The 16,670-nt window shown below is 35.5% G+C and overlaps 1 protein-coding gene across 2 annotated transcripts in view; it reads left to right on the top strand.

The window, feature by feature from the left end:
- Positions 1 to 566: 566 nt before the first annotated feature.
- The window catches only part of TRIM23 (tripartite motif containing 23), a 40,090-nt gene continuing 23,986 nt past the window's right edge, over positions 567 to 16,670 (top strand). For both annotated transcript variants that reach the window (XM_044663569.1, XM_044663578.1), the window contains exons 1-2: positions 567 to 647; positions 5,622 to 5,784. In XM_044663569.1, the coding sequence (XP_044519504.1) occupies positions 567 to 647; positions 5,622 to 5,784 (244 nt within the window). The remainder of the gene's footprint in view (positions 648 to 5,621; positions 5,785 to 16,670) is intronic.

Genomic DNA, 16,670 nt, shown 5'->3' on the forward strand with positions numbered 1-16,670 from the left:
TACAGAAGCTATCAATCGTAATTGAACGTGTGCAAAGATATCTCTGGTTGTAATACCACCCTATCATCCCCAGCCAAATCCCCGAAAAGCAAGACACAAGCCCAACTGCTTCCTCCATCCACGCTTTCCTCCGCGCCCACCACTAAACTTTTAATCTTGCAAAGGGCGTTTCTAGCCACTGGTTGTTGGTGACTGCGCAGCACGGCCATATAACTAAGGGAGCCAAAGAGCCAGGATTCCAGAGCATTAATGGGGAAAACAGCATTTTGGTATTTGTAGTTTATTCGGCACCCAACTGCAACGTAGTTGGAACGGGAAACGCTGGATCAACTTTAAAGGACGGACCCCTTAGGGTCTCCTGCACTAGTCCCTTAGCACCAAACTTGCGCATGCGCAAAGCCACGCCGACACAACGCCCCAGTGTGTCGTTCCTTCCCGCCCCCCTCTCGGAGGGCTGGGCGGAGCTGCGCGTGGCTACCTCTTTGCGCCTGTGCCGCCGGACGCGTAAGTGGAGGCGGGTCTTTTCCCGCTCCTCCGTTGGCTGCGGCAGCTGTGCGGTTGCTGCGATGGCGGCCCTCGTTGTAAACAAGGCCGTACCCGGCTTCGAGAACAGCAAGCTCGGCGCCCGGGGCCCCGTCGCTGTTAAGGTGAGGCGCCTTCGGCCCCCATCATTTCTGCCTCTCCTGCCGTCGTCTCCTTGCCAAGCTCCCTTTAGGCGGCGGAGGGCCGCTCCGGGGTCTCCCGGGCGTGGGCTCGGGGGTTGCTACTGCGCAGAAGGCCTACACTTATCGCCCCTTCCCGCAGCCTCTGGGGCCTGCGGTACTTTGGGGAGTCTTGCATCTCCCTTCATCGGCCTGGGTTTTCGTCTCCCTTTCTCCAATCCTCCACCTTCTCCCATTCTTCCCTCTTTTGCATCCCTGGACCGTGAGTAGCTTCTCCTCTCCCATTTCTCCTCTTGCTCCTCCTCTTCATCCTTCTTCCCTCCCCCTGCATCCTTGGGCTGCACTGGACGATGAATAGCTTCCCCTCCCCCTCTTCCGTTCCTCCTCTCCCCCCGCCCCCTCATCCCTTTCCCATCTCTGTATCCTCGCACTTCACTGGACCGTGAGAAGCTTTCCCCATTATCCCCTCTTAAAGGGGGAGCCTGCGTTGGTCAATTTTCTTACATTTCATTTCATAAAAAGCACTTCAAGTATTCTCCAGGGGAACAATGTGCCCTCCCTACGGATAAGGCATCCTAGAGCTGCTAGGGATCTTGGAGATCCTCTAGTTCAGGGGGTTCTAGCTTTTTCTGTGTCTTGGGCCCCTTTGTTAGTCTGGGGGAGCTATTTCTAAGAATATCTTTAAATGCATAAAATAAAATGCATAAGGTTACATAAGAAGCCAGGCATATTGAAAGATAATCACAGTTTAATTTTTAAAAGTTCAGGACCTCAAGTAGCATCCTTGATTCGGTTTTAACATGTAGAAACTGAGGCTGGTATAGCTGATTAAAAGAATTGCCTAAGCAATATAAATATTAAGTATTAGAGATGGCTTTGAAATAAATGCATCTTTTGCCCACAAAACGAAGTATTCTCTTCAGGATGTTGGGAAGGTTAGTTAACATTTTGAAAACTCAAATAGAATATCCACCTCAAGAGCATATAAGTCTTTTGTGGTTGCTCTAATAGCCTTATGCAACTCCCTCAAGTTTTTCAAGGAAGATTTGAGTTCAACTCATAAAAAAATGTGAAATGAAGTGCTTAGATCTCATTCCTCACATCTTTATTGTTTGTTAGTGCCCTTGCTGGTAAAGTATCTTAGTAGATAGCATACTCATTCACGATCTACGTTTTTTCCCAAAAGTTTTATTGCATGCCAAAGCTTGAAAGGAACCTTTAGAGCAAAAAAAGAACACAAGCTGTCAAAGCTTTGGGGGGGAAAAAAGCACCAAGCTTTTTGGGACATTCTGTATTTCATTGACTTTTGGGTTGTGGGAAATCAAATGCTACATTTAAAAAATAAAACTTTTGTGGTCTCTAGTAGTTTATCTTGAAATAATATACCAGTTTCTAACAGCTACAGCAGAATACAGCAAAATAAACTGATAGTTATGAACTGTTCAGTTTACCTTTTTAGTTCATTTAATTTTAAAAATTGGATGATGCCACTGTCATTGCAGAAGTACTCTGGAGCCTAAATATATTTTACACATAACTCATACAGTGCAGAATTTAGTGTAATATCTGTTTGCTTTTGTCTATGGAGGTATGTAACTACCCCAAAGCTCATAAATGATAGGAATTATAATCCCTGTTCAGTTCATCTGTGGCATGTACTCCAAAAGATAGAATTTTAGTTGGATCCTAAGTCATAATTTCAAGGAATACATTGTTACTATCACTCATCTCTGTGTTAATAATATTTTTAATGATTAAAAAAAGATACACCTTTAGAAATTCTGTATTTGGAACGAATCCTGTTAGACTTATTAATAGTTTGATGTTTTTGTGCAATCTTAAAAAATTAAATAATCATTATTTGGTTCTGGACCGAGATTCAACAAGACTTGGTTTTGAATCCCGACTCATTTAAGACTGCCTCCTCAGTTTCCTCATCTGCAAAATTAGAATACTACTTGCTTTAAAAAAACAACAACTTTATAAAGTCATTATGTGGATCATGTGGAATAATGGGCTCTTTAACATCTGGGTAACCTCTTTTTGAAAATAGTCTAATGTATTTTCGAAGACTGAGTTCCCTAAAAGGAATATTCTGTGTTTGGTACTCCAGAGAACATTGACTTGCACTGGGCAATTTGGACTAAGAGGACTTGAGTGGGTTCAAATTCCACTTCTGCTCCCATTACCACTATTACTTTAACCACATAAAATATCTGGGTCTCAATTTCCTCATTAAAAAATGTAGGAAGGAGTTATACTAGATGACATCAAAGTCCTTTTTCAGTTCTTGAATCCATGATCCTAGGAATGTAAAGTATTTTGTAATTGTAGTATGCCAAATACATGTAAAGTACTGTTATTCAGCACTTCTTTTCTTAAGAAAAACAGGTACAAAAATCTAAATGTAAGAAGAGGGAGATGATCATTTTTGTTCAGCGCACATTAATAGCTTTGTTCAAAGCCTGTTGTTATATGTAAGGCCCATGCAAGGTGCTACAGAGAACTACAAGGATGAACAAGACCTAGTTGTTAAGGAATGTATAATTAGGAGATTACAAAAAGTTGTATATTTCACGTAACAAAAATTTATTGCAGTTTCCTTTTGTTGTTTCAGCTAAAAATTTGCAAGTTTTTTTTCTACTCTGCTAGTTGAAAATTTTTCTTAGTGATATTCTAGATTTGAACTATAATCTCTATTTAAAAATTTATTTAATTTAGAATATCTTTCCATGGTTCCATGATTTGTATTCTTTCCTTCCCCTCCTCCCTCACTTATCCCATAGCCAATGAGCAATTCAACTGGTTTTTTACATGTATCATTGATCAAGACCTATTTCCATATTATTAATATTTGCAATGGAGTACTCATTTAGAATCTACATCTTCAATCATATCCCATCAAACCATGTGATCAAGGAAATTCTTATTACAAATAATAGAATATATTCCCTTTCTCGGGAACCTGGCACATATGAACCAGTCAGTCATTCAGCAAGCTTTTATTAAACCTTATGTGCCAGACACTGTGCAAGGTGTTCGGGATACAGAGAAAGGCAAAAATGCATTTCCTGCCCTCGGGTTACTCTGATTCTGGTATTTGGAAAATAATATGCAAACAACTGTGTACATTCAGAAAGAATGTCAGAGAGAAAGCATCAGTGACATCCTCACTAATAGGGGACTTGGAAAGTGAGATTCAGGCTGTCTTGAAGGAGGTTAGGGTAGTTACCAAGTGGAAGTGAGGAGGAATAGCATTCCAGGCAGGGGCATGAGCCAATTAAATGTCCTGTATAGGGAACAAGAAAGCCAGTATTGCTGTATTGTACTGTATTTAGAGGGGAATACAATTTAAGAAGACCCAGAAAGATAGGAAAGGGACAGATTATGGAGGCTTTAAATGCCAAACATATGATCTTAAATTCAATCCTTGAGATGACATTTTTTCTAATGTAACTGAAAACTAGGATGTGATACATAATAAAGTTTTTAAAAATAGACTTGTGATAGAAATTTTTTTTTCTGTTCTCTATATTGCTATCCAATACCATGAAAAGTAGTTGAATTATGTTAAGGCAATTTGAATTTTGTTGGCTTTGCCTGTGAAAGATGATCAATACTTAGATACCGAATAGTATTAGAAGCAGATTTAGTAGAATTTTATATATATTTTTAACAGCTTTAAACCACTGCTAAAAACTTTTTGTTTTAAAATTAAATCGTTTACTGTGAAAGATTTTCAAATCAGATGTAAATCTTTTAATCAACTATGATGTAAAGTTATTTTTGTATGTTTATTTCTAGTAACAGATACATCAAATTGTTTAAAATATGAGCTAATAAATGATTTTATAGTAATATTTTAAAATATTGAGATTCCAATTCGATTATGGCCTTGGAATATTAATTCATTTTGGCCATATTTTTGTTTTCCATTTCAATTTCATTACAGGGTCCAGTGGTTGGATTAAGGATATCTACTAATCTTAACATTTGTTTTCCAATCTTACTTACACTGTTAAGTACTTTGATTTAGGAATTTAGAAATGTCAGAGCAGTGTAGCTTTCTTTTACTTATTTTTATTTTATATATGTAGTAACTTATCAATAAAACTACTAAATAAAGGTGAAAATTTTTACCTAAACCCTCCAGCTTTTTTTTTGGTTCCAGAGCAGAACCAAAAAGAATGAACCAAGATCAAACCAAAAAAAGGTACTTTTGGAACATCTTTTCATGGATAGAAAGATAAAATTTCATCCTGGAACAAATACTAAATTCTGAATACCAAGCTAATGTTATTTTACTATTGTGTTACCACAGGAATCAATTTTAAAAAGAAATATAGGAAAAAAGTGCATTTATCATACTCATCCAGATATGTACTTGTGGGTCATAATTACCAAAAGTTTCAATATCATAACAAAACTTGTAAAGTAATTAGACTAGATATGTGATTGGCCTATTAGCCACCCTTACCTCATTTTAAAATAGGTTCCATTGTGACATTCTTGAAGTAGTATTTGTCAAATGGTGTGTAAATAAAATACCTAAAATCTCCCTCTTACAATGGACAAATTTAAATTTAAAGGAAATTAAAAACTTCACAACTTGGAGAATTATCTAGAAAAGGGAGCTTTACTCAGGTAGGATAAAATTATTATACACCTAAGTTAAGCTAAAATATGTATATTTAAAATTTTATAAAAACTAGCATTTACATGATTTATATAGCACTTCTTATATGCCAAGCAGTATGTAATTTACAAATATGATCTCAGTCGAATCCTCTTAACAACCCTGAAGGTAGATATTATAATCATCCCTGTTATACAGATGGGGATACAGGCAGACAGAAGTTAAATGACTTGTTCAATGTCACCCATCTAGTAAGTGTTGGAGTCCAGATTTGAACCCAGGAAATTAATGAAAAGTCAATCTGTTTCCTTTTTAAATTTTAGGTTTTAGAATGTGGAGTTTGCGAAGATGTGTTTTCTTTGCAAGGAGACAAAGTTCCACGTCTACTTTTGTGTGGCCACACTGTTTGTCATGACTGCCTTACACGCCTCCCCCTCCATGGAAGAGCAATTCGATGCCCATTTGATCGCCAAGTAACTGATCTAGGTAGAGAAATGTCTTATTTAAAATTTTTATCCTTTCTGTTATGTCACTGTCAATCAAAAAAGTATTTCTTCACATTATTTGAAATGATCAACAGCATATATAAAAATAGGTTACAGAAAGTTAGTATTTTTTTTTTAATGTTAGCCTTTGATATTAATTGGGTATAAGAATTATCTCATCTGAAATATTTAATTGCTCTTTGTATAATAGCTATTATAGACAATTTAGGAAAATATACTTATTTTATTTAAAGGAATAATGACTTAATTCATGCGGTAAATGCAGATAAAGTGTAAGTGATATGATTTGAATCCAGTTAAACACCAATGTATAATTTAATGCATTTAGTTAATAATGAAAGTTTGTGAAGTCATTTGGGTCTTGACATTTTTTCTTTTAAATATAGGTTGTGAGCAAAATATTGCTCCTGAGAGGTGAAGAATTTGTGTATATATGATAATTTCCCATTGTCTTTTTTTAAGACTTTTTTTTTCCAATTACATGCAGAAACAAATTTTGACAATTGGTATCTGACATTTTGTAATTCAGATCTTTTTCTCCCCACCCCACCAGCTTACTCAAGACAGTAAGTAGTCTAATATAGGTTGAACCAGTGCTGTCATGCAATACATATTTCAATATTCCTCATGCAATGACCAAAGGCATATCACACATGCAATAAAAAAAAACCTCTTAAAGGAAATAAAGTGAAATATGGCATGCTTTGATCTGCATTCAGACTCTTAACAGTTCCTTCTTTGTCTTTGAATAGCATTTTTCATCATGAGCCCCTTGGAATTTTATGTTGGAACCTTACTTTGCTGATAATACTTTAGTCTTTCACTTACCATATTTCTTTTAATATATACACTATTCGCCTGGCTCTATTCTCTTCATTGTGCATAGTTCATATAATTTTTTTCAGATTTTACTGAACCCATCCTTAATGCCATTTATTATGGTGCAATAATAGTCCGTCACAACCATATACCATAGCTATTCCCCAATTGATGGTCATCCCCTCAATTTCCAATTCTTTGTCACAAAAAAAGCTGCCAAATTTTTTTTTGTACTAAAATATCCTTTTCCCCTATCTCTGATCTTTTTTGGAATATAGCCGCAATGGTATTTGCTGGATCACAAAGGGTATATATAGTTTATGGCTCTTTGGTCATGGTTCCATATTGCTCTCCAGATTGGTTGTCTCAATTCACAGTTCCACCAACAGTGCATTAGTATCCCAATTTTCCCATATCTCCAACATTTGTCATTTTCCTTTTTGGTCATATTAGCCAATCTGATAGGTATGAGGTGATATCTCAGAGTTATTTTAGTTTACATTTCTCTAATCAACAATGAGTTGGAGTGTATCTTCATATAATTATAGAGAGTTTTAATTTCTTCATTTGAGAGCTGCCTGTTCATATCCTTAGCCATTCTTGTAAATTTGAATTCTACGTATTTGAGAAATGAGACTTTTGTCAGACAGTAACTATTAATTTTTTTCCCCACCAATTTGTTTTTTTTTCCCTTCTAATCTCGGTTGCATTGCTTTTGTTTGTACAGAAACTTTAAAATTTAATGTAATCAAAATGATCTAGTTCATTTTTATAATGATGTTCTCTGTCTTGTAAGGACATACATTCTTCTCCATAAATGACAGGTAAACTTTTTCATGTTCCTATAATTTGTTATCACCCTTTATTCTAGATCAAGTGTTCATTTTAACTTTATATGATGTTAGATGTTGGTCTATGCTTAGTTTCTGCCATACTATTTTCCAGTTTTCCCAGATTTTTGTCAAATGGTGAAATCTCCCCAAAGCTTGGATCTTTACATTTATTTTATACAATGTCACGATGGTCATTAGCTACCCTTTGTCTTTCAATGCTATTAGTTAGAAGGGTTTGTGAGTTGTGAGATCTTATAAAACTTAACTTTAAATTTTCATTTGAATTTTCTGAAGTATTTATAGCCAAATGTTATTTTATGTTTTTTTTTTAAAATGAGTTAAGGCCTATCAGAAAACCATTTAAAGTGAAACTCCTCTTTTCCTTCCTTCCTTCCTTCCTTCCTTCCTTCCTTCCTTCCTTCCTTCCTTCTTTTCTTCCCTTTCCATCTTAGAATTAATACTGCGTATTGGTTCCAAGGCAGAAGAGTGGTAAGGACTTAAATGTTAAGTGGTAAGAGTTAAGTGACTTGTCCAGGGTCACACAGCTAAGAAGTATCTGAAGCCAGATTTAAACCTTAGGACCTTCTGTCTTTAGGCCTGATTTTCAATCCACTGAGCCACCCAGTTACCTCATAGTGAAACTTTCTTCAAACCATGTTAGCAGGCCTTACTTTATCATAAATAGGAATCACAAACTTTAGAAGGCCAAGAAATAAATATTTAGGAGTTAATGATGGAAGTAGGTAACAGGGTTGTTATGATCTTGACAGTAAATATGCCTCCAAACCTTGTTTAAATTCAGTTAAATGTAACAATCACTGAACATGCTTCTTCTTTACAGACCCAGCTAGCTTGCCTGTGACTTGTATTTTTGTCCCTAGGAGGTTTCATGGAATGTACTGTGTTGCCACATTAAGCCTATGGCCTTTTTTACCCTTAGTCTTCTGAGGGTACCCTTTGTGAGCCCTGGATCCAGGTCTCTGGCCTCTATCTTTGCCCTAAGATATATCTAGTACCATGGAGGTTGTTCCTAGATCAAGCCCTTCTCCAACTGTCAACTTCTGCCTCATGTGTAAGTTTTTGCTTCTGTTTCTTCCTACTTGGAGTTAGGGTTCCTTGACCCATGGGATTCAACATCAGCATCTGCCACAATGTTGGACATTGAGAGAGAACCCTGGACAGCCTAATCACCTCCTCCCCCAGTGTACTTCTTCTCAAGAGCTAATAATCTACCTTGAATTGTCTTTGCCTTGTTCTTTTTAAAGACTTTTTTTCCCAATTACATGCAGAAACAAGTTTTAGTAATTGATATCTGACATTTTGTGATTCAGATCTTTCTCCCTACCCCTGTCAGCTTCCCCAATCTGACCCCATTCTGCCTTCCCAATCCCAGTGATTCTGAATCTTGATTCCTTGTGTTAACCCTGTTCTCTGTATCCCATTGCCTGCTCCATTAATCCCACCCCCCCTAAACTTTGCTTTCCTTTTGTATATCTTCCTCCAGGTATATGCATGCTCCAAAGTTAACAAACTTGATTTCCTTTTAAACCTTTTCCTTTCATCTTCTGGCATTTCACTGATAGCCAAGTTCTCTTTTGGTGACAGCTTCCTTGACTTCCATTTTAGTATTGATTGTATTTTCACTCTTAGTCTTATTTATTCTCATGATATTGGAATTGGAATACTTCTTCCCATTGCAATCATCATCAGTCAGGTATCTCTCCTTTGAGGTGCATTCAATCCATATTTGTGTCACTCATCATTTTGGTAGTTGTTATTTAATGACCTCTAGGACAATTTTCTTCCTTATACAATGAATTTTAGTGCTTGACTTTTGTCTTTCTTTTCTCCCCAACTCCTGCTTTCTTGTTAGGGAATTTGATATTCCTTCTATACTCTAACTTTCTAGTTTTTCACTTTATTCATTCTCAAAACCTGCTTTTGCACTCCATCTAAGCTGCATATAGAGATATTTGCACTTTTTTCTTGCTGTCTCTCAAAAGTGTTTTGCTTCTGCAGTCATAAATCCTGAAATTCCTTTAACATTATCTTATTCCATTTTTCACTTTGCCTTACAACTTCTAACCCAAGTTCTTTATTCTGAATATAGCATCTAATCCTCTCATTCCTTATTTCTTTCCTAGACCATCACCCTTTCTCTGGCTACATTTCCCTCTCTTCCCGACCTAACCCTTTAGTGAAACATCTCAGTTCTACTGCACTTGTGTCCCTTGCTCTCTTCTCCTGTCTCATATCACATTTGATTATAGTTCCAACCTTGGGATCCCTCTGACCATCTGCTGCCTTTGCTCTTACTAACATACTGCTGACTGGAGCTGGAATAAATTGAGAAACTGAGTTGCCTGGATCTACTACAGCTTAGTTATTACATAATCTCATTTGGATTCTCAATGCAGTTAGAAATTCTTTTATATTTTCCCCATACCTGCTTGATATTCTACTCACCATAGCTGTTTTCCAAATCTTTTCATCCATCAATAAACCTCCTCTCTATATATACGCTTTATCCTGTTCCCTACTGCCTTCCCTAGCAGATTGCCTCCTTTTACTATTTTTTAATTTTATGCAAACTGTTGACTGCTTCCTTTCTACCTGCAGACATTTTCATGTCTTTCTCATTGTCAAAAACCCTTACTTGATCTGTCCATATCTACTAATTATTACTGTTCTACTTCTTTTCATATTTTCCTTTCATAGCAAAATTCCTTGAGAATACCATCTATGATCTGCCTCCATTTCCTTTCTTTCAGGCTACAATGTGCCTTCCAGTTTTATCCACTGAGACTGCACTCTGGTTACCAGTGATCTCTAATAGTCAAATCTAATGGACTTCTTGGTATTGTTTAAAAAAAAAAATTCTGCCGTGACCCTGGGCAAGTCACTTGACCCCCATTGCCTACACTTAACCACTCTTCTGCCTTGGAGCCAATACACAGTATTGACTCCAAGATGGAAGGTAAGGGTTTAAAAAAAACACGCACACATACATTCTTCTGGATATTCTCTTCTCTGTGTTTTTGTGACTTTTATCTCCAGTTTCTCTTTTTCTCTGACCTTTGACTCCTTTTCAGTTTGCTTTCCTGAATCTTTATCTAACCCCTGCCTACTCACTGTTAGTATGCCTCATTGTTCTGTTCTAGGCCTTCTGTTCTCCCTTTATATTATATTGCTTAATGATCTCATCACTTCTTTTGTATTCAGATATCTTCTCTTTGGAAATGATAGCAAGATCTATTTTTCTATCCTTAACCTATCTCCTGAAATCTCTAGTCTTGCATTTCATCTTTATTGTATTAGACTTCTCAACTGGATGACAGTCTCTTATCTTCTTAGCTTGGCCAAATGGATCTTAATATCTTTTCCCAAATCCTCCCCCTTTTCAGTTTCTTTTGTTACTCTTGAGTAACCAACATCTTCCTAGTCATCCAGACTCATCATCCTTGACTTTTCACTGTCTTGTTCCCATATCCAGCTTCTTGCCAAGTCATGCTGTGATTCTTTCTTCACAGTTCCCATATAAGTCCCCTTCTCTCTTCTGACATAATAGCTTCTCTGGTTTAGCCCTTATTACCTCACACCTGGATTATTACTGTAGTCTTCTTTCAACTCAGATCTCTCCCCAGTCTACTTCAGCTTCCATTCAGCTATCAAACTGATCTTTCTAAAGCATAGGTCTGGCCATATTACTCCTCTGCTTAGTAACCCATTGGCTCCATAATAACCTCCTGAATCAAATATTAAGTCCTCTTTTTGGTTTTTAAAGCCCTTCAATACTTACTTCCTTCTTATACTTTCTTGCTCTTCCTTGTACAAGACTCCATCTTCTCACTGTCTTTTCATTGACTCTCCTCCATGCCTGTAATTTATCTCTCCCCTTACTTCTACTGCCCTCCTGGTTCCCTTCAAATCTCAGCCAACATCCCATCTTCTCTAAGAATTCTTTTCTGGTCCTCATCAATACTAGTGGCTTCCATTTGAGATTATATCCAATTTACTTTTCGTCTATTTTCGTATATATCATAGTTCTTGAAGCATGGTATCTACCTCATTAGAATGTAGACTTCTTGGAGACAGGGAATATTTGTGCCATCCCCTTAGCACAGTACCTAGTGTGTATTAGTTAGCAATTAATAAATGCTTTTTTATTTGAAAGAAAGAAAAAAGCATTTAGTAAACCCTATGTGCAAAGAACTGTACTAAATGCTAGGAATTCAAATGGGCAGATAAGAGTTTCCCTGTTCTCAAAGGAGATTACACAACAAATACAGGAAATGTCAAGTGCACCTGAGATGGAAAGGCTTTGGTAGTCCTTAGCATGTAGCAACAAAGTAGATGTGAATGTAGCTATACTTTTGTTTCCATTGACAAAGATTATTCTATTTCTGATGTTGAGGCATTTGACAGTGCAAAGTACTTTGGGTGATGATAACTTTCTTTTCTTGATTTTAAGTAGGAATGGCTGCTGAGGAAGTAGCAGTTAAGTAACTTTAGAGCAGGTCAGATGTTTTCAGTTATTGCCCCTTCATGATTGCTTCAGGGGACACTGCTATTTCTGTTGCTTGATTTAACTGCCTCTCTGTGGCATCTTGGGGTTGATGTTGCTAGCAATCACAGATCTCTTTTCCATATAAATTGTTCCCCTTCACAAAAGCCAGCATAAATTGCTATATGTAATGCACTGTGCTAGACATTATAAATACAGAGACAAAAACGAAAAACCTTGTTCTGAAGGAGAAAAATGGGATCATTGGTCCTGTGTTATGCTATGTACTATAGATTTATTATGGTCTTCATCTTTGAGTTGCTTACAGTTTGCTCTTATAGTTATTCTCTTATAGGGGTCAGCTTTTATTTTCATGAGTCTGTAATTTATTTTTTGGCATATGTCATTTGTTTAATTGCATAATTTTGGAAAGAGTAGGAATTTAGACATGTAAGGGAAGTCTTTTTTTTTTTAACTTAGTGTAAGGGATACTGTAGCTGCTTCTGCATTCATTTCTAACTTCAGGTATTGCTTTTGGGTTTCAGAGATTTCTGTTTTTGTTAAGTTTGTAGCTTAGAAAGGTATACAATCATATCCCTTAAAGTGAGAATATAATAACTGCTGTGTTTTGGTCCAGAATCAAAGCCTTGTTGCTATCATGCCAAGCATACCCAGCAATACACTTTTCTTAGCTTTCCTAACCCTTTATAAGTTCTGGATAAATCAGAAGTTCAGGATAGAGAAGTATCTAAGCATTGGTCTGGAGTGCCAGGTTTTAATTGGTCTGTTGGCAGTGCTTGAGCTAGACAAGAATGAATTTTCATGATCTTTTATGCAAACTTAATTGTTCCAAAACAACAGAAAGAAAAAAACTTTATAGTGGAAATAAAATTTCAGGCTGTTTGTTAAAGCTATTTCATACTGGCTACTGTTACATGTTTTGAGATTCTACATAAATGTAGAATTTCAGCATAGCTGAGGTTTTTTTCTTATATTTAAGTTGAAAATTTCACCTGTTAGCCAAGCTGAATAGCTACCAATTTTTTCAAGGGAAATACTTATTTTTAAAGGAGTAAATAAGCAAAGTCAGTGTTTTCCTTTCTTCAGTCCTCTTTCTTGGTGATTCTGTTCAGTATTTCAGAATATGGAGCAAGATATTTTGTATTATTGGGGCAAGAGAATTGATGAATAGAGGAAGTCAAATGTGCTTTTAACTGAGAAGAATATATAAGGAAGCAGAGGGAACTAACATTGGTTAGGTTTCTTCTGTTCTTTGTACAGAGAATCTGGACCATAAAGAAATCTAGACTCATTGCATAACCAAGGTTCTGCATACTTACCTTAATTTTATGATAGGCCATTTGCCTTCCTTTATAGGCATATAGCACTGTGACTCTGAGTATGTCAGATTATTCACCCTCTTTGAGGTAATACATATTAGTGAGCTTATATTAGGTGATACAAAGAATCTTGCAGAGTAGGGAATAGAAATTTGAATACCATGAGAAGCAGTGTGGTGTAATGGATGAATATTGCTTTTGAAGTCATCAGACCTTTTCAAATTTCAGCTTTTCTACTTTACTTTTGTTACTATTGTCAAATCCCTCCCCAGTGAGGCCTAAAGGGGGGTTTTAGACCAGACAAATTTTAAGATTCCATTATTCTTAGACAATTGACTAGAACTTTGAAGATGTTTGTATATTGCTTCATAGGTTTTTAGTCACCCCAAGGCATTTTGAAAAGTATATTTGGAAAGCTATCTATAAAATCAGATCATTACTATGCTTGAAAATTGAGGGATTCATACCAACACATCTTGTTGATTTGAGACTTAATAGTAGACAGAAACATGTGTTGGTAATTTTGCATTTGACAAGCCACACATTCAGTACTTGATGTTGGGAAGGTATTTTTAAATGTTTTAGAACAGGAACATTTTCAGTGTTTGTCTCAAGAATGAAGGTTAAGATTCCACCAACAATCTTCTCTTTAAGAAGTCCTTGACCTTTTAAATATAGGTTATCATTAAATCTTCTTCAGGATGTGAAAGAAATTGACCTGGGTTTGGAAAGTTGCATGATTTTTTTCTTGTTTTGATGTAAGAGTAGAGAAGATAATCCTTTGTCTAGGCAAAATTTTTAGTTCTTAGATGTTTTCAAAGATGACAAAATTGAATAAGGAAAGTAAATGCTAAATAGTGCCAGCTCAGAAAATGAAATGATTAAATAGAGGTATTTATATGAAAAATTGAATTCACTGAGTTGTGTTTTTTCCTCTTCCTATTTTTTATTAGTTCCTTTTCTGAAAATTAGTATTTTCTGTCTGCCTAACATTAGGGAGACTTCTAAATTAAGGAAATATGGTAACTTCTTTTGCTGACTTATAGTTATGATTGTTTCTGTTCTTGGATTTTGCTTTTTTGGAAACATAACAAAAATTTGTAAATGTGCCATATATTTCCTAATGTTCAGTATTCTTTAGCTATATATAAAACAAGAATCCTAAAACATTGAAGAACAAATTAAATGACCATATCTATTAATATATTGATATACACTATGCTCTTAAAGTTTAGTATGAAACTTTTTGAGAAAATTAAGTTGCATCGTAAATGTCTCTGTTCTAAAAAAATTTTATTGGTTTGTTTTGTTTTGATATTATCTACATTTCTCAATTGAACCCTCAATCTCTAAGTGCCTCCTACAGAGCCATTTCTTTTAACAAAGATTAAAAAAGAGAGAAAAACAGTTAAAGAAAACTAACCAACATATCAATCAAGTCCAACCTTATACAGTGTTCCTCATTCATAGTCTCATATCTGCAGGGAAGAGTATAAGGGACATTCTCATATCTCTTCTTTGGGGGTCCACATTTATATTTTTTAAATTAATAAGTAGTTGTGGCTTTATAAAAAAACATTTCAAAAATGTCATGCTTCATTTCATTAAAATTGAATTTAAAACACTATCATATAGAAGCCATGCTAAATATTGGAAATGCAAAAACAAAAGTGGCAGTTTAAAAAAAGAAGAAAAACAAATTAATCTTCTTTAATGATTGAGAAAGCTCCTTTGTAATCCTAATTAATGTGAAGATAGGGTCTCTTGCTATCCCACATCCTCATGCCATACCCCTTAATGTTATTATAGGGATAAACCTAGATAGGATCCACAGAAAGCTGTTAGAAACCCAAGCCAAGGAGCTCACATATTTCTATTTTCCCAAAATTTCTAAAACTAATATCTACAAAGAGGAAAACATTTTCCCTCCTTACAGCTTTAATTTATAGAAATTGTACATCTTGGGTGCTAAGTAACATGTAATACTGAGTAATGGTTGGTTGATCATTTACTTGTCTTTGTTTTCTAGAATAAATGCCTAACTGGAGGTTAAAATGAATTATTTGATTAAAGGAGCCTTAACTCATTTAAATATATATTTGTTATTCTTTTGATTGTGTAGGACTCCACATGAACATCCTTAGGAAGGAACATGGGTCTGCAGTATCATAGGAACCTAATTAATAGAGACTGTTGTCTGCCTTGTGTCTCCATGTTGAAGAAGTTGGAATGTACAACCACAAGATTAAAAATACACAGCCAGGATGGGAGAGGACTAATCATAGTGATCTTAGTGCTAGTTTCTATTTTAGAGTTTTAAATTTTTGAGAGAGAAACTTGTCTCTATATATAGTGGAAGTCATTGGGAAATTAGTTTTTTAAAAAATATGAATATGCTGAACTTTATTTAGTGATGCCAGTATTATCAAAAGCAAGAATAACATAAAACATTTTTTAAAATAAATTAATTTTGTAACTTGTTGAAGAATTCTGTTATATTAAAATTTTTTAATCTTAAATCTTGAACAGATAGATAAATATGCAAAGTAGACTAGAAAAAGATTATTGCACGTGAAAATAGGAATATCCATATCATAGATCTTGCTTTTCCTTTTAACTATATAATATACACAGCTTTCAAAGCTTTCCTTGTGTTTTTTTTTTTGTTCTTTAGAAATATTTCAATTACCTTTTCATTCCTCTTTGTTTTTAGAGGCAACTCTAGCCAGATTTTTTCCTCCAGTTTCAAAAAAGAGCACAACCTTCAAGCACAGTAAATTAAATATGACAACTTTAAAATTTTAGAAATATGAAAATTATATTAAAAATTAGATTGTGATTTAAAAATACCACTACTAGATCTATATCCCTAAAAGATTTTTTTTTAAAGGGAGGGGCAAAACTAGTTGGCTTAGTGGATAGAGAGCTAGATCTAATGATGGGAGGTTTTGGGTTCAAAACCAGATCAGTCACTTCCTTCCTGTGTGAATCTCTAGTCAAGTCACTTAACCCCAGTTGCCTAGCCCTTACAACTCTTCTGCCTTGGAACTGATATATAGTATAGACAGAAGGTAAGAGTTTTTTAAAAGGGGAAGAGGGAAAGGACCTATTTCTACAAAAGTGTTTATGGAAGCTCTTTTTGTGGTGGCAAAAATTAGAAATTGAGGGAATATTTATCCATTGGGGAATGGTTGAACAAGTTGTTTATGATTGTGATGGTATACTATTGTGCTATAAGAAATGATGAGTAGGAGGATTTCAGAAAATCTGGAAAGATTTACATGAACTGATGCAAAGTAAAGTGAGTAGCACAAGGAGAATACTGTATATAGTAACAGCAATATTGTAAGACAGTCAACTGTGAATGACT

The sequence above is a fragment of the Gracilinanus agilis genome, chromosome 1 (genome assembly GCF_016433145.1).
Source record: "Gracilinanus agilis isolate LMUSP501 chromosome 1, AgileGrace, whole genome shotgun sequence".
Taxonomy (NCBI): domain Eukaryota; kingdom Metazoa; phylum Chordata; class Mammalia; order Didelphimorphia; family Didelphidae; genus Gracilinanus; species Gracilinanus agilis.